This window comes from Protopterus annectens, chromosome 1.part0, assembly GCF_019279795.1.
Source record: "Protopterus annectens isolate FY-2018-M chromosome 1.part0, PAN1.0, whole genome shotgun sequence".
Lineage (NCBI taxonomy): Eukaryota > Metazoa > Chordata > Ceratodontiformes > Protopteridae > Protopterus > Protopterus annectens.
Window position 1 is genome coordinate 1,773,572,956 of NC_056725.1, and position 26,752 is coordinate 1,773,599,707.

Sequence of the window (26,752 nt, forward strand, 5' to 3'; positions counted from 1 at the left end):
CTATAAACAAAATATACTTTCTAATGATTAAGACTATGGGTCAAATTCCAGAAGCACTGTTCTTGGTGTAAGCGATTTATTCCAGTGTAAAGATCGAGCTATAAAGCAGGCTTACATTGAAATAAATCACTTATATCTTGAGCATGTCTTTTGGAATCAAGCCCTATATTTGGGACAGTAACCTCAAGGAATGATGACGGAGTTAATTCCACTGTACAAATCAATAAGGCCAGTTACGGAATATTGCTCCAACCTTTGTCTTCTCAATGAATGATATTAATAAATTAGGAAAGAATATAAAGAACATCAAAAATATAAAAATGCAATACAAAGAAGATAACAGCCATAAAAAATATGAATTATAATAAAACTATCTTCAGTGAAGCATTCTACTTATTACAGGTTGAAGAGAGGTTAGTTAATTTGAGCTTTTAAATGCTTCAAATGTGAAACATTTGAGTGCATTCCTATATACTGAATTTGGAGATCATGGACTTGGGACAATAAAACAATAAATCTATTATGCAAGCCAATTCAAGTTCTCCATCACCAAACTAAAATGGGATCATTTCCATAAAAGGGTATCTAGGCAATGGAACAGGCATTAGTATACTAGACAAGTAGAAAACCTTGATGAATTTGACAGGCAGATACGACAGGGATATCACCTTTATGGCAAGATGAAAAGGAAACGGGCTCTTAGATGACCCATAACTAGGTAAAGGAATTTAAATGCAAACAAATGTAATTAATGACAGTATGCATTTCTCTGTGAAATATTCTTTCTTGCTGCAGAATGCCATTGCAAACTAACATCAAATTATGGAAACTAGAGCACTTATGCACTTCACTTAAATTTCCAATAATAATCTAAAATGCTGTTACTCACACCTAGCCTGTTAAGTTTAGTCACTCAGATTTTGCTCTCATGACAAAACCATGTCAGCCATGAATAAAAATCTCAGCATAAACTAAACCACACCTAAGCATACTTTGTTATATTCTACAATGTAAATTTCACCTGCCTTGACAGTCTGATAAGCAGACAGATCACAGCAGCTTGAAAACAGCAGTGGGGGGATCAAAAGGCTTTTATTCTCTAAAACACAGGGAAAAGCAGGTAAACACCATTTATTGTAAAGGAGGTTCAAGCAGCTGCAATACACTTTCTTTAATATACTTCTGAATTTTATCTTAATGGACAATCAATTTAAGGAGAAGCATGTCATCCCCAGGCTTCTATCAAAACAAATACATGTACAAATGCATAAGCCTAGGACAGCCTCAACATGACAGGTTTATGAAGTCACCAGAAAATACCCAAAACCACGATCAGAGTGGTGAGGCGTTTTTTTTTTTTTTTTTTTTAAAGTCACCAGAAAATTAAGTTACCTTGTGACAGCAACTGCATATATCCAGTTTACTTTTAAACTTTTTACATAAAAATTAATTTACCTCAGTGCTGAGATCCTTGTCCTTTTGTTGCTGTCGTTTTATCAGCTCTACTAACAGAGGAGCTCCCTTACTTCCTTCCGTTTCAAAAATTCTTAAATCTCTGGCTAGAATCTTCCGATCCTCAAGTCTACTAACCTGAATTGAGAAGGAAATATAAAAACAAATCAGAAAAAAAGACTGAAAGTTCAAACTAGTAACATAGTTACAAACACCTGATAACCCATCATAAACTTTTGGCAACTTAACTTTAATCAATTTTTCACCCCAGAAAGGCAACTCGCATTAGTATACCTGAATGCAGCACTGTACGACATTAAAAAAATGAAATATTAGCAACGCCAACTCGAATCATGTTAAATAAATATTATAAACCTGATGAGTAAAATTAGAAGTTATGTACTCACCATAACGTTCCATCTGAGTAGGTGTATTCATTTGTCTGCAACCTGTGGGGTTATGGATCCGATATCGGATCCGAACCGGCATAGTTTCCAGCTATGGATCCAAGCTCTCAGCTCCTCCCCTCACCCATAATGCCCTGCTCTACCCTCATGACCTCAGATCGAGTTTGCCAAAGCAACAATACCCTCAAAAGGGTAACAAGTAATATGCAGGAAACTGAAAGGCCAGGGGGATAGGAGGGCGGGATGGTTGCAGACAAATGAATACACCTACTCAGATGGAACGTTATGGTGAGTACATAACTTCTAAATCTGAAGTAGGATATTCATTGTCTGCAACCTGTGGGACAGAGTCCCCAGCTACCTCATTCTTGGGCCGCCAGCATGGAAGGATATTCCGAGCACCTGAGCCAAAGGATGCTCTACCCCTGGATGCGAGATCCAACTTATAGTGAGAAATAAATGTATGAGATGAAGCCCATGTAGCTGCTGCACAAATATCATCCAGAGGAATCCTAGCCTTGAAGGCTGCTGAGGTAGATACTGACCGGGTTGAATGGGCATGAACACCCTCCGGTCGGGCCTTCCTGACGCTTGATAAGCCAATAAAATGCACTGTGAAATCCAGCGGGACAGAGAAACTTTGGAAATTGGCTTGCCCAAATTGAATTTTGCAAAGGAAATAAACAGCTGGTCGGATTGCCTATGACCAGCTGTCCTGTTGAGATAAAATCTTAGTTGCCTGTGAACATCTAGTGAGTGTAGCCTATATTCACCTTTGTTTTCATACTTAGGGAAGAAAACAGGGAGGTTAATGGATTGATTGATGTTTGCTTCAGAAGCGATTTTAGGAAGGAAGGACGGGTTGGTCCTGAGGGAGACACGGTCCGGATAAAAACCAAGTAAGGAGGTTTAGCTGATAAAGCTTGAAGTTCAGAAACTCTCTTGGCTGATGTAATGGCTACCAAAAGGCTGTCTTGTAAGACAAGAATTTGAGGTCCACTGTAGCAGCCTCGAAAGGGGAGCGGTCAAGGCCTGTAGGACCAAAGAAAGATCCCAAGGAGGAACTGCTTGCTTTATAGGGGCCTGAGAAGGAAAGTACCTTTAAGAAAAGTTTTGCACAATTTGGCTGACATAAGAGGATTAGACTCTTGACCAATGTGATAGTGAGAAATTGCCGCCAGTTGAACTTTGACTGTGGAACTGCTGGCACCATCATTAAAGAGAGAGGTTAGAAAATCAAGCACTACGGGGAGAGGAACCGTGAAGGGATCTAGGCCTTGCCGCTCCGCCCACACAGAGAAACGTTTCCATTTGCTTCGGTAAACCTTTCTAGTGGATGGTTTATGAGCCGCCACCAAAATAGCCTTTACCGGTGAAGAGATACCGAGTCCTTATCAAGAGTGGAACTGGAGCAACCAAGCGGTCAGCTTCAGGCTGTCCAGGTTCGGAGGAGGAATGCAGGATGGATGGGATATCAGATCCGGAATAGGATCTAGAATCCAAGGAGGATTCACCGAGTGAGACCTTAGGAAGGGGAACCAGATCTGTCGAGGCCAGAACGGAGCAATGAGAATCATTCTGCAACCCACCCGACAGGCTTTCTGAAGAACTTGCAGCATCAGAGGCAAGGGTGGATAGGCATACAGAAGACCGGGTGGCCAAGCATGCACCAGGCGTCTCTTGGGGTACCTCCGGGAGGAGGTATCAGAGCGAAAAACTGTCGCACTTGGTGTTTGAGGGAGAGGCAAAAGATCGCATGAAGGGGTTCCCCACCGTGCGAATATGCGTTCGCTACTTGACAATTGAGAGACCACACGTAAGGGCACAGAATGGTGTTACTGAGCTTGTTCGCTAGGATGATGGACCGACCGGAATGCGTTGCTATGAGAAAGCGATTGGTGGAGATTGCCCATTCCCAAACTCTCATGGCCTCGACAAAGAGGGTAAGACCTTGTTCCCCTTGCTTGTTGATGTACCAGACAACAGACATATTGTCCGATTGAATCGCAATTGTTCCCAAGGGAAGAAAGTCCTGAAGTGCTAGCAACGCTAAGAGCACTGCTCTCATCTCTAGAACATTGATATGCAGTAAGGTCTCTGAATCGTTCCACGTGCCTTGGACTGTCCGCCATAAGTGCCCCCCACCCGAGGCGGGAGGCGTCCGTGGTCACCGTGGCGAGAGGGGAGAAGCACAAAATGGGCGACCCTCGTGGAGATCCGGGAGTGGAGCCACCACAAGAGGGACCGCTTGCAAGCCTTGCTGATCGCTATGGGATGATGCATGGGAGAGCAAGGTATGACCACTGTACTAAGAGCGTCCACTGTAGAATGCATATTGAGCCTGGCAAGAGGAAGAAGTGCTATCGACAAGCCATGGACCCTAGAGCCCTCAGGACCAACTCCGCTGGAACAGAACATGAATGGAGAATGGCCCGCACCTGGAGCTGCAGATTTAGAACTCTGTCCGCAGTGAGGAAGGCTCGTAAACTCCTTGTGTCTAGTCTGGCCCCTATGAAATCTAAGAGCTGAGTGGGTGCCAGGTTGGACTTGTTTGTATTTATTGTGATGCCCAGAAATGGAGCAAGATGGAGAAAGGAGTCTCGCCGAGAAGTAGATGCCTTGTTGGCGGTAAGGAGCCAGTCGTCCAGGTAGGGAAAGACCTGCACCCCTGAAGCCTCAGGTGGGCCGCTACCACTGCTAGTACTTTGGTAAACACCCTGTGGTCTGTGGTGAGACCAAAGGGAAGGACCCGGAACTGGTAGTGACTGGCTCCCAGCCGGAAGCGGAGAAACCTCCTGGAGCGTCTGTCCATTAGGATATGGTAGTACGCGTCCTTGAGATCTATCGAGCACATCCAGTGGCCTTCTCCCAGAAGGGGGAGAATAGATTGTAGAGTGACCATTCGCAATTTTTCTTTGGGGACTGCCAGATTCAGGAGAGAGGTCTAGGATTGGTCTTAGTTCCCCCGTCTTTTTTGGCACTAAAAAGAACCTGGAGTAGAACCCTGATCCGATCTGGTCTGGGGGAACGGGCTGGATGGCTCTTTTCTCTAGCAGATGGCCAATTTCTGCTAAAGCGGCCTCCCTTTGACCGGGTGGTACGTCTGGGAGGGACTTCATCTTTGGAAGGTGAAGGAAAGGAATGCGATATCCCCTGGATATGATTTGGAGAACCCAGCGGTCCGATGTTATGGACTCCCATGCCGCTAGGTGCCCAACGTCCCCGACTGCCTCCAGAGTAGAGCAGTCGGGCAGCCCCTCAGGGCTGCTGCGCGGGCCGTTCAGAGAAAGGTTCCCTGGACCCGAAGTTTCTGGGAGCCCCTCTGCCTCTAGGGCGGCGTCCTCCCTGTCCTCCTCTGCCACGGAAGGACTGGTTGTCCGGAGCAGGCTGGGACTGCTGCGACTTCCGGAACCACATCTTCTTCTGACCCTTTTGGTTCCTAGAATAGGGCCTCTGGGGTGCAGAGAAGCGGATTCCGACGGCAGACAGCGTCTTCCGTCCTTCTCGCTCTGGGTCAGCGTCTCGAACGGTCTTGCCAAACAGAGCAGAACCATCAAAGGCGTTACCTTGAAGGGCTCAGAAAAATGCAGTGGCGGAGCCAGGCCTGGCGTCTAGTGACCAGTCCTGTCCCGCAGCTCTGGCGCCCTCCGTAGCATGGGAGAGTAGCCGCATAGAAGTATTGTGACTGACCTAAGAGTGGCCATTTTGGTGGAGTGCAGAGCTCTGTCCTCCACCGAAATGGACTCAGGGGGGGATGCAGCGTACTCCTTAATAAGGTCTCGCTGCATCCGAATAACATGTGCCAAATAGTTCAGCGCCTTACCGAAGGTCGCCGAACTGAACATCCGCTTCCCCAAGCGGTCCATCATCCGAGACTCCTTGCTCGGTGGGTGGACTGAGGACTCTCCTGAGCCAGTTCCTCTTTGTGGCCGCCATCAACATGGCATCTACAGGAGGCCCCTTACTCCAATGGGTCCTGTCAGAAGGGGGGCTAAGGATTTTATCAGGTCTTTTGGGAATTGGCTCCACGGTGTCCGGTTCCTTCCACGCCCTGGTGGTAATAAGGTCCACCAGGGGTCGGCAGGGGACACCCAAGAGGTAGACGGGCCCGCTTCGAATGCCTCCAAGAACACGGACTCGTCCGAGGAAGACTTGGGGCAGACCACCCCCGATACGGAGTATTTCCATGATGTCTCGAAGGAGACATCCTCGGGGTGACCGTGGGAGCCTTCCCTTCCTCCAAGTCCGTGTCTTCAGTGAGAGACTCAGGGAGTCAATGTGCCTCCTTTTGCGTATGCTTGCGAGGAGCCTCCTCTGGGGGCTGTCAGAGGAGTCCGCAAGCAGCAATTTGCTCCATAGGAGCAACTTGGGGCACAGAAACGGGCTGTCCCAGGGGCCGGATGGTGGAAGCCTGGCCCAGTGCAGAGGGAGCGGGACGAAGCAAGTGCCGGGGTCCGGAGACCCTCAACAGAGCCCTCTCCACTACATCAAAGCCGAAGGGAGCCGACCTCGACCAAAGGATCCGACAATCGGCTCCCCTCGGATCCGAAGCGGATCGGAGCCGGCGCCAAGCACTCGGATCCGGGGACAGCGCTCCGACACAGACGGCGCCGAAGGAGCACTGATCCCCGGATCCGGCTCGGATCCAGGCTCCGAGATCGGGTCCGGCCTTTCGAGGGCATGGTCGGATCCGGTACCAAGTACTATCGGCTCCGACCTCCCCGGCTCGAAGCTGCTCGGCTCCAGTTGCTCGAACCCGGAAGCGGGTCGGAGAAGGAGCAATAGGCTTGAAAAGGGTGTTGAGCTCCCCGAGGGGAGGCAAGAGCACTCCATCTGCATCTGGGCCTGGATGAACCTTCGCATCATCCGGTCCAGATCAGCATCGAAAGGCTATGGGTAGATCTCGACGAGGCTACCGAGGTAGGCCTGGAATGCCTCCTCGATAGCCTCGCGGAGATCGGGTCTCCTCCTCCTCAGGACCCGGTGAGAAGCACACAGGTGACCGGAGCCGAGAAGGAGGAGACCGCAACAAGGAAGCCGGGAGAAGCCGCTTGGCTGGCGGGCCGAAACAGAGGTCTCGGCCCGCCGCTTGTGGTGCTTCTCCCTCCGTCCTTTAGATGCATCCCTCTCCTGTCCTGAAGCGGGAGTTTGAGTCCCAGGAGCAGGAGGGGTGCTACGGGAACAGCTGCAGCCGCAGGAGTCCCCGAAGGAGCGGGGGTCGGAGCCGAGTCCGGCGGTAAAAGGCCCGCCAAGACCAGCTTGGACCTCCGCTCCCTCAGTGCCCTGGGGTTGAACCCTGCACAAATGGAACAGCCAGATGTGAGGTGTTCAACCCCAAGACACTTAACACACCGAGTGTGGCCATCCGCCGGTGAGAGCTTATGGCCACACTCGGAGCATTTAGAGAAAATTGACTTAGGCTGGTCAGCCATAGTCAAAAATTACCCAAAAAGTTACAGAAGTAACTTAAAACAATAAACTATAAGAAGCACACAGGCCTCACACACACTCTACGTACCAGCGAGGGGAGGGGATAAAATATACTACTGTAAATAAAATTAAACTAAAAACAGTCAATAAAAATAGGGAACCTACAACTTTCACACAAAAAAGTTTAAAGAAAGCAAAAATATTCTATTTTAGTACAAGAAAAATCCACTTAGCTGAGAGCTATAAGAACCACATCCAGTTACCAGCGCGGCAAACAAGATCTGAGGTCATGAGGGTAGAGCAGGGCATTATGGGTGAGGGGAGGAGCTGAGAGCTTGGATCCATAGCTGGAAACTATGCCGGTTCGGATCCGATATCGGATCCATAACCCACAGGTTGCAGACAAATGAATATCCTACTTCAGATCATATATTTCCACAAAAATGTAGCATACTTATTTCAGTACTGTTCTACTGAGTCCAACAGATTTTTGTCTGGAAATATCCAAGTAAAGCAATTTGATATTAAGTAAAATTCTGTCTTCAAGTATATCTAACACTATACGGCATAACAACCAACAGACCTCAAAATGAGATATCCAAACAAGTAAGGTGAAGTTTTTCCATTTGTAAAATGCAGTTATCACTGCAAAAGGTATCTATTAAATTGTAAGTTGAACTTAGTGTGCCACTCAACCACAGCGCATAAGGCATAACAACGTACTCAACACTCTAGTCATAGGTGACTCTATAGTCAGGCACACTGATGTTCCACTCACCAGGCTAAACAAGGAGAAAGTTACTGTCAGCTGCCTGTCGGGTGCCAGGATATGCCACATAACGCATGCACTCAGGTCACTCTCCACAACAAGTACAAATATGTCTCTGTCATTGTCCATATTGGTGTGAATGACCTGAGACGTACCTCCTTGGACTACATGAAAAGGGACATGGAGGACCTGTCCGATCTTGTAGCCCAGGCAGGTATGACCCTAGCCCTGAGTAGCATCCTGCCATCACCCAGAATGATACCACAGTACAAGGACAAAATGACTGACTTCAACAATTGGCTAAGCTTCTGGTGTCATTCTAAGGGGATCCAGTATTTGTCTGCCTGGGATGACATGATCGACAAGCCACGATGCTTTGCCAAAGATGGCCTGCACCTGTCGCCCCTGGGATTCCGGATACTAGCTAAGGCTCTAGCCACCCCTATAGTGCCTTTTTTAGGCAAGGTTCAAATGACAGATTCACCACCGTAACAGGTACATGCAAGAAGAATCTGAGGGTATTGCTACTCGACGCTACAAGTCTAAACCTCAAAATGCACTCTCTCGAGGCACTCCTTAAAATGGAGAACACAGACATCTGTGCAGTGACAGAGACCTGGTTAAAGTGGAAGAAATGCAACTAAAAGGATAGTGTTCCAGGTTAAGAATTTTATATTACATTTGGCTGTAGTTTGAAAGAAGACTGTGTCACTGCCGTACCAACTTTAAATCCCATGGTGGTACAGGATCGTTGCAAGGAGGTCTAAGCAGAAGAAAACCATTAAAAAATGCTTTGCAAAGTTTAGAGGAAGCCAGGGAAGAATTCTGAAACCCCACATGGAAATTTGAAAAAAGGTTGCAATTAGTTAAGACATTTGATAAACTAGCACCCTCTTAAAATAAACTCACTAGAAGTTCAAGGACAGACTGTATTGGAGCTGGGAAAGGTTCTACCAATACTGCTCTACTCAAAGAAAAATCTTCTCCACGCAATTCTGTAGAGATTCCTCATAGAGAGTTGTTATGGGAAGACAACAGAATGGAACAGACAGGCGAAAAACCATAGGTTACCTAGCTCTCAATCTAATCAGAGAAACCACACAGTCAGTTTTAGGCTAAAGATGTGCAGATGAATCATGCCTGTTGGGTGGGACAGAAATTCTGGAGTCGGATCTAAAATCGATGATGAGTACATAAGCAGAGGTGAAAGGTAGGGAACCATCTTAGTCAAGGTCAGTAAGGTACAATGAGTATGGCTTATTTTTGAATGTGGCTGCTCTCCGAAGTAATCTTTTTTAAGATGTATTGTAAATGCCTATCATGTTTTATATTCTTCCACCTTGTTTTTGTTGCACATATTTAGTTTGCATAAACTATTTCTTCCATTTAACATGCAATATTAATTTGCCTCAATGCTGCACTCCTGGGCACAGAATGAAAATTGTTCTTATGATAAGTGAATGAATGAATGAATGAATGAATGAATGAAATATGTGCAGCGTTTTGTTGCTAAGAGACAAGCAGTGAGAAGTAAGATGGACCTACCCAGGTTGACAACTATCATGTTGAACTTCCCCAGAAAAATGGACTACAACTACAAAGCGATACGAAGAAATCCCCCATTGCCACACCTTTAGTATATGTAAGTTGGCCTCTTCGGGGGACCATGTGCCCTGGACTGTATTCCCCAAGAAATGTCTACTCCATCCAATCTGGGAATCATCCATGGTCACTGTGGCCTTGGGTGGAGAAAGAAGAAATGAATCCTAGCAACAGTTGTTTTGACTGCATCAACCCGGAAAAATAACTTTTGCCTACCTAAATTATTATTATCTTTATCGACATAGATTAAGAGAAAATTTATCATTGTGTCCGTAGCATCTATTGCAGATCTTCAAGTAATAAAAATTTATCATTGCGCCCGTAGCATCTATTGCAGATCTTCAAGTATAACTACTGCCATTGACATTGATCCCAGAATTTGCAGAGTCAATCCTGATGATACTTTGGTACTACAAATTCTTTTCTTGACTGTATTGTTTATACTCTGCAAAGTGAAAGAGATGCTAGCACAGACATCATGTTGAATATCACTCCTATAAATGCTAACATCTAGGTCAGTTAAAATTGTGACTTGTTGCGACTGATTGTTATCCCAAATTGTGGACAAGTCTATCACACTTGATCTTGAGCTTGGACCAGTAAATACTTGGTAAGAGCGGTAGTGAACTAGTCATCTCAAATGGAAACTTGCAGGATCCTTGCAATGTTAAATGAGATGCCAGTATTGCAATACACTTGGTGAACACCCTGTGGGCTGTGGTGAGGCCAAAGGGCAGGACTCTGAACTGGTAAAGGCTGGTTCCCAGCCTAAAATGCAACTACCTCCTGGATTGTCTGTTCATTTTATGTGATAGTACAAATCCTGAAGGTCAATCGATTCCATTCAGTTGTTCTGCTCAGAAAGGGGAAACTGGATTGCACCAAGACTAAACAGGACTTGGTGTACTGAATAGAACTGTTAAACACACAAGAGACTTAAAATCAGTCTCCGGTATCATATTTTATTTAGGTACTAGAAGAATAGACTCAGTTACAGATTCTATTAGTATGGAGGGATCCTTTGGACTCTTTAAGCTGCTCTTGAATTCTAGTATTGCTGCTTCTTGGCTAATGGGGGGGGGGGGTGGAAGGAAAAAAGGGAATAGTATAACCTCTGCAAATGATTCTCTGCAAGGAAGCATCCTTTGTTGTTTAACCATACTTCCTGGTGTAGAGATAAGGGAGCCCAACTGTCTGCACAGAAAGGCACTGAGGTCTCCTTTCAGGGGTGCTGGCAGGGTCTAACAGAAATAGTATCTTTAGACCCTTGGATTTGCAGGAGTCCTCTGCCACTGGGGTGTTTTCAGCCATTATCGCTCCTGCCTCTGTCTTGGAGGGACTATCTCCATGTGTGTCCTGTAAAGGACTCCGAGATTTCTTGAAACACATACATCGACCTTCTGGTTGATTAATGGGAAAAAATCCATTGAGGGAAAGAAAAAGGTACACCAACAACAGATAATGTCTTTCTGTCCTTACCTGTGGGCCAAACCAAGGAGAACTGTCAAAGAAAGCACTGACAAAAGAAGACTTGAAAGACCGTACAAAATCACTGAGGAACATCCAGGCATGTCTCCTGATGTAGATGCCTGAACCTGCAGCCCTAGTGTTGCCTTCTGCAGTATGCAAGATAAGACTCATGGACAAATTGGATATCGTCCGTAGGGTAGCCTGAGAGACTACTGAAGACTGAGCCTCAGCAGTTTTGTTTCCAGAAAGTGAATTGTATAGTCCTTTAATCAAATCTGTTTGTAGCCTCTTAAAATGTACCTTAGGATTGAATAGCTGCATCAGTGGTACAAGTGGGTAGGATAACTGACATAACCCTTAAGGTCTGAAGAAGCGGGAAACTATGAAAGCGTTAACCTACTTTTATCCTGTTTTTGTGGACTTGTGGATATTAAAGTGTTTTACTCTCAGCACTGATGCCTTATTTTCTACTAAGGACTTTACTTTTGGGTTTGTCTGGTTACATTACATTCTACTTGTTTTTATCATGGGCTCCACCATGTCTGGTTCCTTCCACACCAGAGATGTTATCAAGTCTACTAATGGATCAGTGGGAGGGGACGCCCAGGAAGTCGAGAGGCCTGCACCGAATGTCTCGAGGAACACCGATTCATCCAAGGTAGGTTTCTTGGCAGACCACCCCACCTCTGGAGAAGGAGTTCCATGATGTCTCTGAAGGAGACATCTTCGGGGGGTGTGACTGGGGGGCACCTTCCCCTTCCTCCAAATCAGTGTCTTTGGTGAGCGACTCCGGTGGGGAGTCTAAGTGCCTCCTTTTGCACATGCATTTGTGAGGGATCTCCTCAGTGGGAATCTATGGGGAGGACTCGCCAATGTCCTGCTGCTCCCAAGCGGAAGCTTCCTGAGGCTAAATGGTGGCAGGCTGTCCCTAAGATGGAAGGATAGTCAGAGCCATAACAAAAACAGAGGGAGTTGTGGTGGAGTCCGAGGACAAAATGGTTAAGGGTCTCGAAGAAATCGAGGGAACCCTCTCCACCACACTGAAAGCCGAAGGGGAATGGACATCCTGAGAGAGGCCAATAGGAGCAGTCACCCTCTAACCTGACGGGGGAGCCAAAGCTGAACTGCCAAGTGCCGGCATACCAACAGGAAGGCTGAGCTCCGACACACACTGAGCTGACACCAACCCCTCGGATCTGGCTCAGAGAGCTTGTTCAGATCTGACCAAGTCGGATCCGACCTACTCAAAGTCATAGCCAGCGTCAAGGTACATCGGCGCCAACCCCTCAACCCCGACAGTCCTCGAATCAAAGAGCTCCAAAACCAAAGGTCAGATTGCAGAAGGAGTAATTGGGGTGAAAAAGGGCTGCATGCTCTCCGCTCAGGAGGTGCAGGGGGCAGGCAAGACTCCCATTTGAATCTGTGTGCAGATGAACTTCAGTATCATCCTGTCCATATCTGCTTCACTAAGGCTCCGAGTGGAGTGAGAGGAGGAGGAGGCGACTGACACCAGCCTGGGAGAGCGGTGAAGCCTGCACCAGCGACTGGATCCAGGGCTCCTCCTTCTCCGAAGAGAACCGGGGAAAATGGAGCCAGAGAGACTCTAGTCTCGGAGCTGACCTAGACTTAGGTGGAGGGCCAGTCGGAGACAAACGAAACGGAGATCGCTTTGTCTGCCTATCCTTCTTTGAAGATTTTTCCCATCCTCGAGCTTCTTAGAGGGAACTTGAGTCCCAGAAACCGGGGAGGCGGTAGAAGCAGAAGCTGGCAGCACAGGGTCTTGAGTCCCTGAAGAGGGAAGGAGGCCCTTAAGTATTAATTTATCCCTCCTGTCCTTCAGTCCCCAGGGATTAAACCCAGCACAGATGGAGCAGGAGGTCTGAAGATGGGTTGCTCCCAGACACACTACGCACAGAGTGTGGCAATTGGCTGGGGAGAGCTTATGGCCACACTCTGTACACTTTCTGAACCCTGGCTTAGGAGTGTCAGACACTTCCCCAAAGCAGGCCTTGCACACTTCACAAGCACTCAAATCATACATGCTAAGGAAAGCGTTTCTTTTTTTTTTTTTTTTTTTTTAAACCGATGACCATGCGGAGGGGAGGTAGAAAGTAGAGTGGAATATTAAAAAGAGAAGATTTAACCCTAAAAAAGCAACACTTACCACACTTTCGATGCAGAGAGCTCAGACCACAATGCAGATTTCACAGGCGGCAAACGAAATCTGAAGGGAGGAAGGAGACGGGGCATTATGGGTAAGGGGAGGAGCTTTGAGCTCAGATCAGATGCTGGATATGCGGCAGAGTCGGATCCGATATGGATCAGTGAACCCACAGGTTGAAGATCAAATGAAGGCAACTATTTCAGATTCAAATTTTTTTCCCACCAGATCTGAAGGCTTAGGATTCAATGAAGATGTAATAGCAAACCTGCCAAATCCAAGGACAACTTAGGATCCAATAGAAGCACTACAGCTTTGGATTTAAAGGCTTTCTAGCTTTCTCTGGAGTTGAAACTCATCTGTCGGAGCCGAAGGCTTAGGATGCGAAGAAGGCTCTAAAGGCTTTGGATCTGAACAGCCTGGATCAGACATCTTTCAACTTCTCTGGAATAAGACTTGTTTCTGTCAGATCCAAAGACTTGGGATCTAATGTAGAAGTAACACCCAAACCTGTTGGATCCAGAGAGAAAAACAAGTTACGTACTTACCATAACATTCCATCTGTGTTGTCCAATTTTCATTCCTCTCTGACTGGTGGGTTTGAATGTAAGCCCTCGGAGCTGACTTAACCACTGTAAAAGCTTGTGGCAACCTTGAACTCTTGAGCTTCTCCCTCACCCAGAATGCACCACCCCCATTACCTCAGATCTTGTTTGTAGATTATAGCAAGAGAATAACGCTCTACTCATATAGAAACATTTTTATGCAGAAAAACTAGCAGATAAAGGAGCACAAAGCTATATCTGGACTTATAAAGCCAAGGTAAAGACCCCAAGATAGGTTCTACCCACTTGCACTTCAGACAACATTGGATGGGGTTTGGTGGGTGGGAGTCGAGAAGGAATGAAAACTGGACAACACAGATGGAACACTAATATAAGTACATAAACTTTATATGATGTTTTCAATTTTCTCAACTGATGGAACAGAGTCCCTAGCTACTATAATCCTGGGGTGGCCTCAAGAAAGGATATTCCTGAGCATCATTGAACCAAACGATGCCTTACTTTTAGAAATTAAGTCTAGCTTGTAATAAGATATGAAGGTGTGAGGCGAAGCCCAAGTTGTTATTGCACAAATCAGCCATCGAGGCTCTTGAATGAAATGATGAGGAAGCTGCTATGGATCTTGTAGAATGAGCATGCAATTGCTTAGTTGAGTGTAAATTCAATTTATTGTAAATGAAAGCAATGCAATTTGTAAGCCATTGGGCTAGGGAAGCTCTAGATACAGGCTTGCCCAATTTCTTTTCCGCAAAAGAAACAAAGGCACAGTGGTGCAGTGGTTAACATTGTCACCTCACAGCAGGAGGTTCTCTGGTTCGATTCTCAGCTGGGGTGCCTTCTGTGTGGAGTTTGCATGTTCTTCCTGTGTTCGCGTGGGTTTCCTCCGGGTACTCCGGTTTCCTCCCACATTCCAAAGACATGCATCTGGAGCATTTCTCTCCCGGGCCTCCGCTGAAAACAGGCTCTGTGGAACCTAGTCGGACTTTCCCGGTCAACAAATGATAAATAAATAAATAAAAATAAAAAATAAAATAAAAATATCTGATCTGATTTAGTCCTTTATTATATGTAAATGGAAATTGTCTATGCACATCAAGTGAATGCAAAAAATATTTGTCTTTATTTGTATAATTTGAGAAGAAAAGTGGAAGGCTCATACACTGGTTAATGTTGGATTCTGATACAACTCTGGGCAAAAGGATGCATTAGTTCGCAATTTCACTCTATCTTTGTGAAAAATTAGGTAAGGCGGTTTCACCAATAAAGCCTAAATTTCTGAAATTCATCTGGCCAAAGCAATGGCCACCAACTTCCAAGACAGGAATTTGAGATCTCAAGTACTTGCATGTTTGAAGTGGGGAAGAATCAAAGCTTGCAGTATCAGATTTAAGTCCCACGGTGGAGTAAGATCTTTAACTGGAGGCCTGAACAGAAGTGCTCCATATAGAAAAGTCTTACAAAGTTTATGCAAAATAAGGGAAAAGCCATCAAGACTGACATGGTAACTTTCTGCTAACTGAACCTTTATCATAAAAGAACTGGCCCGCTTGATCAAAAAGCAACAAAGTCCAGCAGAGCATGAACTGGTGCAGAAAAGGGATCCACATCATTTCAAGTGCCCAATGCACAAATCTTTTTCATTTGCTAGCATACATTTTTCTTGTAGATGGTTTGAGGGAAGATAATAGAATTCAAACTGCAGAAAAGTGCGTAGGATGTTTGGCTATTAATGGAAATGGAGAAACCAAGCCGTCAGCTTGAACTTTGGAAGATCTGGATGAACCATGTCTGTCAGGTGAGCCAGAAGGTCTGGAACTGGATCCAGAATCCATGGTTGATGGATCGAATGAGGCTACAGGAAGGGGAACCAAATCTGTCGAGGCCAAAAGGGAGCAGTGAGAATGACCCTCCTCTTCAACCTGGCTGCTCTCTGAAGGAATTTCGATATCAGAGGGATCAGAGGATAAGTATACAGTAATTCGGGGGGCATCATGAAATACAGCATCCCTCAGTAACTCCCCCTGTGGGGGTAAGGGCAAATTAGCTGCTGCACCTGTTTAGGGGAGAAGCAAAAAGATTGCGGCAAGGCGAATATCTGCAACCAGGGGAATTCAAGGGCAACTGTTTTCCAAGCCTGCTTGCAGGGTGTTCTGGAACAGAATCGGTTTAGTAATCTGTTTTGAAAGAAGACAAACAGATCTACATTAGGTGTTTTCCACATCTGGATCAACTCCTGGAAGGCTCATGTATGGCGTTACCACTCATGAGGGTCTCCCCAGGACCTGCACAGTTGGTCTGCCACCATGTTTTGCTCCAAAGGTATGTAAGAAACTTGAAGAGAAAAGGAGTGCTGAAAAGCTAACTTCCTATCGATCACTGCCAGCCAGAACAGAGGGTATGACTTGGTACCCCTCCCCCGTTTGATTACATACCACATGAATGTGGTATGGTCTGTCATAAGATGTAAGAGACACAACCCATAGTTTACTGCAGCAATGAGAATATGGGCATTTCCTTTGCTGATGGTTGCTCTGTCTGAATTGGAGAGGGGAGATCTTTTTGTCTCAGAAGGGGATGGAGTTTATTTTTGCTCTCACTATGTTGAAGTATATTGACTGGTCAAGCCATAATCCTAGGGATTTGAAGGTGGAGGCTATTTCTACAAAATGGTTGTGTAAGTCAAAGACAGAGAGTCAGGTGCTTGATGAAGTTTCTGTGGAGTTCTGAAAAGCACAGTTTTGGTCTTGCTGGGATGAGTAGTAGTTTATGGTTTATAAAACATTGGTGGAACTCATGTAAGTCAGGCAGGAGTTGGAATTGAATGTTGTTGTGAGAGTGACCTGACTAGTAAATTATCATGTTGTCAGCAGAAAGAATGAGTCAGAGATGGGGGAAGGTCACAAGGAAGTTTGCTACGGAATATGGAGAAGAAGAGGGGACAAGACTAGATCCTTGTGGTACATCTTTGGTTATAGGTGAAGAGTGTATTTATTTTTTATTTACTTAACATTTGTTTACCTGGAAAGTCTGACTGAGACAGAGCATTTTCAGCAGAGGCCCAGGGAGAAACACTCCAGATGCATGTCTTTGGAATGTGGGAGGAATAGTCCAAGGCACTCAGAAAACAAACTCAGCAACTGATATAAGGATAATTCCAACTTTATTCAGCCAAAAAAATAAAAAAACATAAACGCTCTCTTTATACCGTACATTTTCATTAAAACCTTCATCAGATGTGGACTGCATGTAACCAAAATCCTTTTTTACCCCTAGTTCCCATCATTTCAATTAACTAAGACACAATTAAAATTTAAAGGTACAGTGAAAATTGAATATTCATTACTACTTATCTAAAATAACATACTGGTACAACACAGTGTTTTTAACCCCCCGCCACCCCACACACACACACACACACACACACACACACACACACACACACCATCAAATTAAGAATTTTGAGCAAGCAGTAGAGAAAGAGATTCAAAAAGGTTATGCCAAGGTCAAATATAAAGCAAACCTGAATTTTGAAGAAACAAATGTCTTGTCTGACCTTAGGAATAACAGAAAGGTGAGAGTTATGAAACCAGATAAGGGAGGGGGTACAGTTATAATGGACACACATATAAGAAAGCAAAATGAATGATATTTTGATGGATACAAGTAGATATACAAGTGTGTCCAAGAACAAAATAAACATAGCATATAGAAGAATTGACATGGCTTTGGAAGACTTACATTTGGAGGGTTTAATACACCAATATACCCTTATTTTTTTAAAAGTGGAGAAGCCCAGGATACCATCCATTTTTGGGATCCCTAAGATTCACAAGAATAGTACGGAACCCCCACTAAGACCTACTGTATCTGCAGAGGGTCCAAAAACCCTCCCACTAGCAAAATATGTAGAAACTAAGTTAAAAAGGTTGTGGTTAAAAAGAAAAAATATTCTTAGGGATTCCTGGGATTTTCTGAGAGGGTTAAAGCAGACCATGCACAATGAGGAAAGTTCTTTTTTAACTAATGATGTTGTTGACTTGTTTTCCAGTATTTCACATGCAGAAGGCATGAAATTACTGGAAGAAATCATTTTTGAAGATAACGAGTTAACACACAATCAGAGTCTAGTATGTTTACAGTTGATGGAATTAATTCTAAAGTATAATTTCATACACTTTAAAGGTGAATTTTATCACCAAACGAAGGGAGTAGCAATGGGGGCAGCATGTGCCCCTACATATGCAAGTCTTGTCTTAGCTATGTGGGAAGAAAAAAAAATGGTCCTGAATTCAGTATATAGGAACTGCTGGACCATGTACAAAAGGTTTCTGGATGACATCTGTATCTTATGGGTTGCCCCCAGAGAGAACACATCTGACTATTATTTACTTGAATAGTACTACCTCATTTTTAGAATTCACCTATAACGTATCTTATAACAACCTGCAGCATTTAGATGTGGAAATCTGGAAGGAAAACAATGAAGTTTAAGTCTAAAATATATAGGAAAAGCATATTTTCAAACTCATACTTAAACTTTAACAGCGCCCATCCTAAGCACGATAAGAAAAATATAGTGAAAGGTCAACTTATAAGATCATGTAGGATGACTTCAAGTAATAAAGAAATATGTTTTCTGGAGAGATTGTTTAAGGACAGATCATACCCAGAAGAGATGATTGAACACGCTAAAAAGAAGTGTGTGAAGGTAGGCTAGGCAGATTCAAACCGATTTTGGGTTTAGATGACGAAACAGGGTGTCCTGTACAGACTGTAAATGTGGAGCCATTTGAAAAAGCACTGGTCTTAGAATACAATGGGAGTGCTAGTATGATTATGAAAGTTACTGAACAAGAATGGAATACATTTATTGGATTTACAGACCTGGACAAAATTCCTAAGAATAAGTTAAAGATTGTTTACAAATATTCATATAACTTAAAGAATTTACTGGAAAAAGAATGTGAGCCAGAACAATTAAACAGAAAGAAGGTAGGTACATATACATGTGGGCATTGCACACAGTGCAGTTATAAAGTAATCCAAGAAAAAATATTTCTAGAGAGTAGGAATGTTTGGTTATATGGAAAAGAATGCCACAATTGTGACACTAGTGGTTTAATATATCTAGCAGTGTGCCTGGAATTCCAGTCATTCTATGTTGGAAACACAGAAAGAAAGTTAAAGAGGCGTATCTATGAGCACTGCTATGATGTACAAACAAGAAAGGAAACTAATTCTCTGTTTAAACAAAAACAGGTTTTGTGAAAAAGCCCACTACTTATTTTTTGTATTAGAAAGGGTAAAGAAAGACATACAGAGTGGTCCATGGGAGGAAAGGATAGAATATAGGGAACTATGATGGCAGGTCACTTTACAGGCCAATATGCCGCCAGGACTGCACAAAAATATATCCATAGTTCCCTTATTAAAAATTAGATCCGCTAATTTATGATTAATTTTTGTTACATTTTGTTATAAGCACATGGTTGAACCTGTTTTTAATATCCTTATAATTCTCTTGTACCTTTTTACAAAAATATTTTTTTATGCAAACATTCATAAGTTTCACAAAAGATGGAGTTATATACATTTTTATGTTTCAATGATCTGGGTTCTAATACAGAATGCTGTTACTGAGGCCTTACACAAGTAGTACTTAAAAAGATCACTAGAATGAGCTCAAATGCCAGTTTATTTAGTGTCAATTCATGCATTTTATATGTAGTTTTAATAGGAATGGATTTATTTATTTTTTTTACTCTATTTAAACTATTTATAAATTGTTTTTGAAGTTTTAAGAAACTGTATATGATTTTTTAACATGTTTTAACATTTGTTAATAGGTTTTAGGTGAATGTGTTGTACCAGTATATTATTTTGGATAAATAGTCTCTCCTTTAAACTTCAATTGTGTCTTAGTTAATTGAAATGATGGGAACTAGAGGTATAAAAGGATTTTGGTTACATGCAGTCCACATCTGATGAAAGTTTTAACGAAAACATACTGTATAAAGAGAGCGTTTATGATTTTTATTTTTTTTGGCTGAATAAAAAATAAGTTATGTACTCACCACAACGTTCCATGTGAGTTGGTTATCTCGCCTTTATTCTCACTGATGGGTTTGGAGCCGATCCTCGGCTCTGACAGGGCCGATAGCAAAGCTCAAGGTTTACCAGTAGCTCGAGACCAAGCCCCTTATCCCACAATGCACTGCTGGAATTACCTCAGATCTTGTTTGCTGCGAGTATATATGCCCTTTTATTTTTTTCTTTTTCTACAAGGAAGCACTTCCCAAAGGGGAAGAAGTATTGAATAACCAGGATGGCACTAGCCTCTAAGTCAACTGTCAGCCAGGAGGGGGAAGGAGGGAGGGACGTGAGAATAAAGGCGAGATAAACAACTCACATGGAACGTTATGGTGAGTACATAACTTCTTTATGTGAAGATGCTAAATCTCGCCATTTATTCTCACTGATGGGTACCGTCCCTAGCACCCTCAATCTTGGGTGGCTCATGGAAGTATGTTTTTCCGTACCGTGGAACCAAAGGAAGACCTGTCCCTGGAAGCCTTATCTACTTTGTAATGCGTGATAAAGGTATGAGGCTTAGACCAAGTGGCTGCGGCACAAATATTGTCAAGGGGCAATTTAGCTTGAAAGGCAGAAGACGTAGAAACGGCTCTGGTAGAATGAGCCTTAGGTTTGTGTGCTAATGGCATTTTTGCATTCGCATAAACAAAGGATATACAACCTGATAACCACTTAGATAGAGTTGTTTTAGCCACTGGATTACCTTTTCTGGCCTCCAAAAAGGATACGAAAAGTTGATCTGATTTTCTAACATCCTTAGTTCTATCAAGATAAAATCTGAGCTGTCTGTGTACATCAAGTTTGTGCAGCATGTATTCCAATTTGTTAGAGTGGTTAGGAAAAAAGACTGGCAACTCAATCACTTGATTGATATTGGATTCAGAGCAGACTTTAGGCAAAAAGGAGGGGATTGTTCTGAGAGATACTCTATCAGCATGGAAAATCATGTAATGAGGTCTGATAGATAATGCTTGAAGTTCTGACACTCTGCGGGCAGAAGTAATGGCTACTAGAAATATAGTTTTCCAGGACAAATATTTGAGATTACAAGAGGATGCTGGTTCGAAGGGGGGGAGAATTATTTGAGACAGCATAAAATTCAAATTCCATGGAGAAAAAGAAGTTATGTACTCACCACAACGTTCCATCTGAGTGGGTAACTTCATTTGTCTGCAACCTGTGGGTATCGGATCCATCCTCGGATCCGAGCCGGCAGCTTTACCTAGCTAAAGATCCAAGCTCCTAGCTCCTCCCCTACCCATAATCCCCTGCTACACATCCCCCATGCTCAGATCGAGTTTGCCTATAGGGACTCCACAAGACCCTCGAAAGAGGCCAGTAACCTACTGCCTAAGAGAATGGACAATGCTCTCCTTGGTTAAGAAGCACGAAACTGGTTAGGGGGAATGGAGGGGGGGGGGGTCAGTTGCAGACAAATGAAGTTACCCACTCAGATGGAACGTTATGGTGAGTACATAACTTCTTTATCTGAAGTGGTTAACTTCATTTGGTCTGCAACCTGTGGGACAGAGTCCCCAGCTACCTAGAAACCATGGGCGGTCCTCAAGGAAGAATATTCCGGAGCACCGCAGAGCCAAAGGAAGCCCTACTCCTGGAAATCATATCCAATTTATAATGGGAAATGAATGTATGAGAGGAGGACCAAGTAGCTGCTGAACATATGTCGTCTACAGGGACTCTAGACCAGAACGCTGCAGAGGTAGCTATGGATCGGGTTGAATGAGCATGGATTCCCAAAGGTACCGGTTTGTCCAAAGCTAAATAGGCTTGAATGATGCATTGTGAAATCCAGTTGGCTAATGTCACTTTGGTAATAGGCTTACCCAAAGTAGACTTGGCAAAGGACACAAACAACTGATCAGATTTACGGTTAGTTGCTGTCCTGTGCAAATAAAAACGCAGTTGTCTATGCACATCCAATTTGTGTAGTGTGTATTCCCCTTTGTTCTGGAAATTGGGAAAAAACACTGGCAGATTAATAGACTGATTAATATTGAACTCAGAGGCTACTTTAGGGAGGAAGGAAGGATTAGTCCTGAGAGAAACTCTGTCCTTATGAAATATTTAATAAGGGGGTTTCATACAGAGGGCTTGAAGCTCAGACACTCTCCTGGCCGAAGTTATTGCAACCAGGAAGGCTGTTTTCCAAGATAAAAATTTCAACTGAGCCGACGCGGCCGGTTCGAAGGGAGGGCCCGTCAAAGCCTATAGGACCAGTGTTAAGTCCCATGGTGGGACCGCAGACTTAACTGGCAGTTTTAACAGAAAAGTGCCTTTTATAAAGGTTTTGCAAATCCTGGTGGAAGCCAGTGATCCTACATCATCCCCCACATGAAAATGAGAGATGGCTGCCAACTGTACTTTAACCGTAGATGCACTGGCTCCCTGATGAAAGATATGGGACAGAAATTCAAGAATCGTCGGAATAGGGACAGTAAAGGGGTCCAAGCCCCTGTCTTTGGCCCAAATGGAAAAACGTTTCCATTTACTACCGTAGATTTTTCTGGTAGAAGGTTTGTGTTCTGCTACCAGAATGGCTTTCACTGGTGACGAGATACCGGGAGTCCTTGCTATCAACGGAACTGGATCAACCAAGCCGTGAGCTTGAGGTCGCCCAGGTTTGGGGGTTGTAATCCTGCAGGATGAGAAATTAGATCCGGAATGGGATCTAAGATCCAAGGAGGAACTACACTGTGAGACCGCAGGTAAGGGAACCAGATCTGGCTAGGCCAGAATGGGGCTATGAGGATTATCTTGCTCTCGAACCGATGAGCTTCCTGCAGGGACTTCGTCATGAGCGGAAGCGGAGGGTAAGCATAAAGGAGACCGGGGGGCCAAGCATGAAACAGAGCGTCTCTGGGGCTCTCCCCTATTGGGGGAATTAGAGCAAAATATTCGCTGCACTTTGTGTTTGACGGAGAAGGAAAAAGATTGCAGCAAGGTAGACCCCATTTGAGGAAGATCTGTTTCACTACTAACGGGTTTAGAGACCACTCGTACGGTGTGAGGATCAAGCGACTTAGCTTGCCCGCTAGGATGTTGGTCCGGCCTGGAATGTGTGTTGCTACCAGAAAGCGGTTGGTGGAGATCACCCATTCCCAAACTCTCATGGCCTCTCAGCAAAGGGGATAAGATCTGGTTCCTCCCAGTTTGTTGATGTACCAGATTACAGCCATGTTGCCTGACTGAATTGCAATAGTTCCCGGAGGAAGAAGGTCTTGTAGGGCTTGCAACACCAAAAGCACTGTCCTCATCTCCAGGACATTGATATGCAGAACGGTCTCTGAGGGAGCCCACATGCCTTGGATGGTTCTGCCCATAGCATACCCCCCCCCACCCGAGGCATGAGGCGTCCGTGGTCAACGTGGCTTGGGGCTGAGGCATGACAAACGGTCTCCCCTCTCGCAGCTCCTGAGAGTGCAGCCACCAGAGAAGGGAGTCCTTGCAAACCCTGCTCAAGGGAATCGGGGTGTTCAAGGGGTGCAGCAAAAGTGACCATTGGACCTGAAGAGTCCATTGAAGGATTCTCATGCGCAGCCGCACAAAGGGCGACAGACCAATGGCTGCCACCATGGACCCCAAAGCTCTCAGGACTAATTCCGCAGGTGGGGCTGGGGACTGGAGAATTGCCAAAACATGAAGACACAAACTGCGCAACCTGTGTGTTGTTAGAAAGGCCTTGGAGCGGCGTGTATCTATCTTGGCCCCTATAAATTCCAGAACCTGCACAGGATGAAGGAATGATTTTTGAAGGTTCACTGTAATACCTAGACGCTGAGTAAGAGCCAGGGTATAATCCCTGGCCAAGCAGAGCTGATGCCTGGTGGAGGGGTTAAGGAGCCAGTCGTCCAGATACGGAAAGACCCGAATGCCCTGAAGTCTCAGGTGGGCTGCGACCACCGCCATGACCTTGGTGAACACCCTGGGGGCTGAGGTAAGGCCGAACGGAAGAGCCCTGAACTGAAAGTGACTGGCTCCCAGCCAAAAGCGGAGAAACCTCCTGGATCGTCTGTCCATCAGAATGTGGTAGTACGCATCCTTGAGGTCTATGGAGCACATCCAGTCATTTTCCCATAGGAAGGGGAGAATAGATTGCAGAGTGAACATCCGGAACCATCTGGAATTTCTCTTTGGGAATGAACAGGTTTAGAGATGAGAGGTCTAGTATAGGCCTCAGTTCCCCCGTCTTTTTTGGCACTAAAAAGAACCTGGAGTAATTTCCCAATCCGGACTGGCCTGGGGGGGACGTGCTGGATGGCTCTTTTTTCTAATAGCTTCGAAATTTCCGAAGCTGCTGCCTCCCTTTGATCGGGTGGGACATTGGGGAGGCATTTCATAGGAGGGGGAAGACTCAGAAATGGAATGGAATAACCTCTGGATATAATTCGGAGCACCCACCGGTCCGTAGTAATGGACTCCCAAGTTTGGAGGTGCTCCGACAGACGCCCCCCCCGACTGCCTCCAGAGAGGGACAGCCGGGCAAGCCCTCAGGGCTGTTGCGTGGGCCTCTCCGAGAAAGGTTCTTGGGACCTCAGATTCCTCGGCCCCCCCCCTCTGCTTCTGGGCCGGCGTCCACCTTGTCCTCCTCTGCCTCTGAAGGACGAGGGATCCGAAGCGGGGCGGGACTGCTGTGATTTCCGGAACCACATCTTCATTTTTCCCCTCGAGAAGGACCGTTGGGGATTAGAGAAGCGGATCCCGATAGCAGACAGCATCTTCCCGTCTTTCTCGCTTTGGACCAGCGTGTCGCATACGGTCTTGCCAAAGAGCGTAGAACCATCAAAGGGCACGTTAGCGAAGGACACCTTGAAGGGTTCCACAAAATCGCAAAGGCGGACCCAGGCATGGCGCCGCAGAGCGATGCCTACTCCGCTGGCTCTAGCCGCTCCCTCAGTGGCATGGGAGAGTAGCCACATAGATGTGTTAGTAATAGATTTCAGAGTGGCCATGCTAGTCGAGAAGGTGCGTTTGTCCTTGGCCGCCATGGACTCCGGGAGGGCTCTAGCATATTCCTTAATCAAGTCTCGTTGGAGTCTGATAACGTGTGCCATATAGTTCAGCGCCCTCACAGAGGAGGTAGCTGAAGCAAACATCCGCTTTCCAATGCAGTCCAACGTCCGAGATTCCTTATCTGGAGGGTGGACCAAGGAACTCTCCTGTGCTAGTTCCTTCTTGGTGGCAGCCGCCACCACCATGGCATCCACTGGAGAACCTTTAGACCAAGCCAGCCTATCAGAAGGGGGACTAAGTATCTTATCTGGCCTTCTGGGAACTGGCTCCATGGTGTCCGGCTCCTTCCAAACCCTGGTCGTAATTAAGTCCACCAGGGGGTCAGCCGGGGGAGACACCCAAGAAGTAGATGGGCCTGCATCGAACACATCCAGAAACACAGACTCATCCGAGGAAGGTTTTTGGGCAGACCACCCTCCTCCGAGTCGCAACATTTCCATGATGTCTCCAAAGGAGACATCCTCAGGGGGTGACCTTGGGGAACCTTCCCCTTCCTCCAAATCTGTCTCCTCTGTGTGAGACTCAGGTGAGTCCAGGTGTCTCATTTTGCACTTCCGTTTGTGAGGAACCTCCTCGATGGGGCTATTCGAGGAGGGCTCACCCACAGGGTCTTGTTCCACTAAGGGAACCAACTGGAGCGCCGATGCAGGCTGTCCCTGTGGCCGGATGACGGAGGACCGGCCCAAATGCGCAGGGATGACGGATGGATCCGCAGCCCGGACCAGGGATCTGGAAGTCCTCGACAGCACCCTCCCCACTACATCAAACGCCGAGGGCGAACCGGTCTCCCCTGGATCCAAGAGCAGCCCCCTCAATGCCAATGCAGGGATCAGCGTCGGAGCCGAAGCGGTCGGACCAGAGAGGGAAGTGTGCTCCAACCTAAATGGCGCCGAAGACACAGTTCCCCCCACGGATCTGACGCTCGGCTCTCGGCCCTGAGAGCTAGGCTCAGACACGCTCAAGGGCATAGTCAGCGTCTAAGTAACCAAACCTGTCGGCGCAGATGGATCCCCAGGTCTGAAATGGTACGAATCCAAAGACTCCGAAACCCGATACTGGGTCGGAGAAGGAGCAATCGGGGTAAAGAAAGGGGCCGAGCCCCCCCCCCGGAGGGGGGAGCTTGTAGCACCCCCATCTGCATTTGAGCCTGCAGGAAACGACGCATCATCCGGTCCAAATCAGCATCGGTCAAGCTTCTGGTGGATCTGGAGGAGGTCGCCGAGGCGGGCCTGGAGGGCCGCCTCGAGGACCTCGAGGGAGACCGGATCTCCTCTTCCGGCTCCGGGGAAAAGCAAAGAGAACGGAGCCGAGAATGAGGAGAACCAGAGGCCCTCTTAGCGGGACTAGCTACCTTAGCTGGCGGGGCTGAGGGATGAGACTCAGCCCGCTTTTTATGCCTATGCCGGTCCTTATCTCTCCCCTTCTCTTTAGAAAAGGAAGAAGAGTCCCCCTCACCCTGAGAAACAGAGGGAGTTTGAGTCCCCAACAAGGGAGGGGGATTGGAAGGCACAGAAGCCGCAGCCATGACTGGTGCCTTAGAGGGAGAGGAGGAAGAAGAATTCGGGGACAACAATCCCACCAGGATTAGCTTGTTCCTCCTATCCCTGATAGCCCGGGGGTTGAAAGCCGCACAGACCTGGCAGCTGGTGGATAAATGGGCCACCCCCATGCAAATAATGCACTGAGTGTGGCCATCGGCTGGGGACAGCTTATGACCATACTCAGTGCATTTAGAAAAAATGGCTTTAGGCTTTTCAGCCATCACACTACA

The 26,752-nt window shown here is 45.9% G+C and overlaps 1 protein-coding gene across 7 annotated transcripts in view; it reads right to left on the bottom strand.

The window, feature by feature from the left end:
* Positions 1-26,752, bottom strand: part of CEP43 (centrosomal protein 43) — a 2,274,574-nt gene that overhangs the window by 1,631,348 nt on the left and 616,474 nt on the right. For all 7 annotated transcript variants that reach the window (XM_044069398.1, XM_044069434.1, XM_044069407.1 and 4 more), the window contains exon 5: positions 1,456-1,590. In XM_044069398.1, the coding sequence (XP_043925333.1) occupies positions 1,456-1,590 (135 nt within the window). The remainder of the gene's footprint in view (positions 1-1,455; positions 1,591-26,752) is intronic.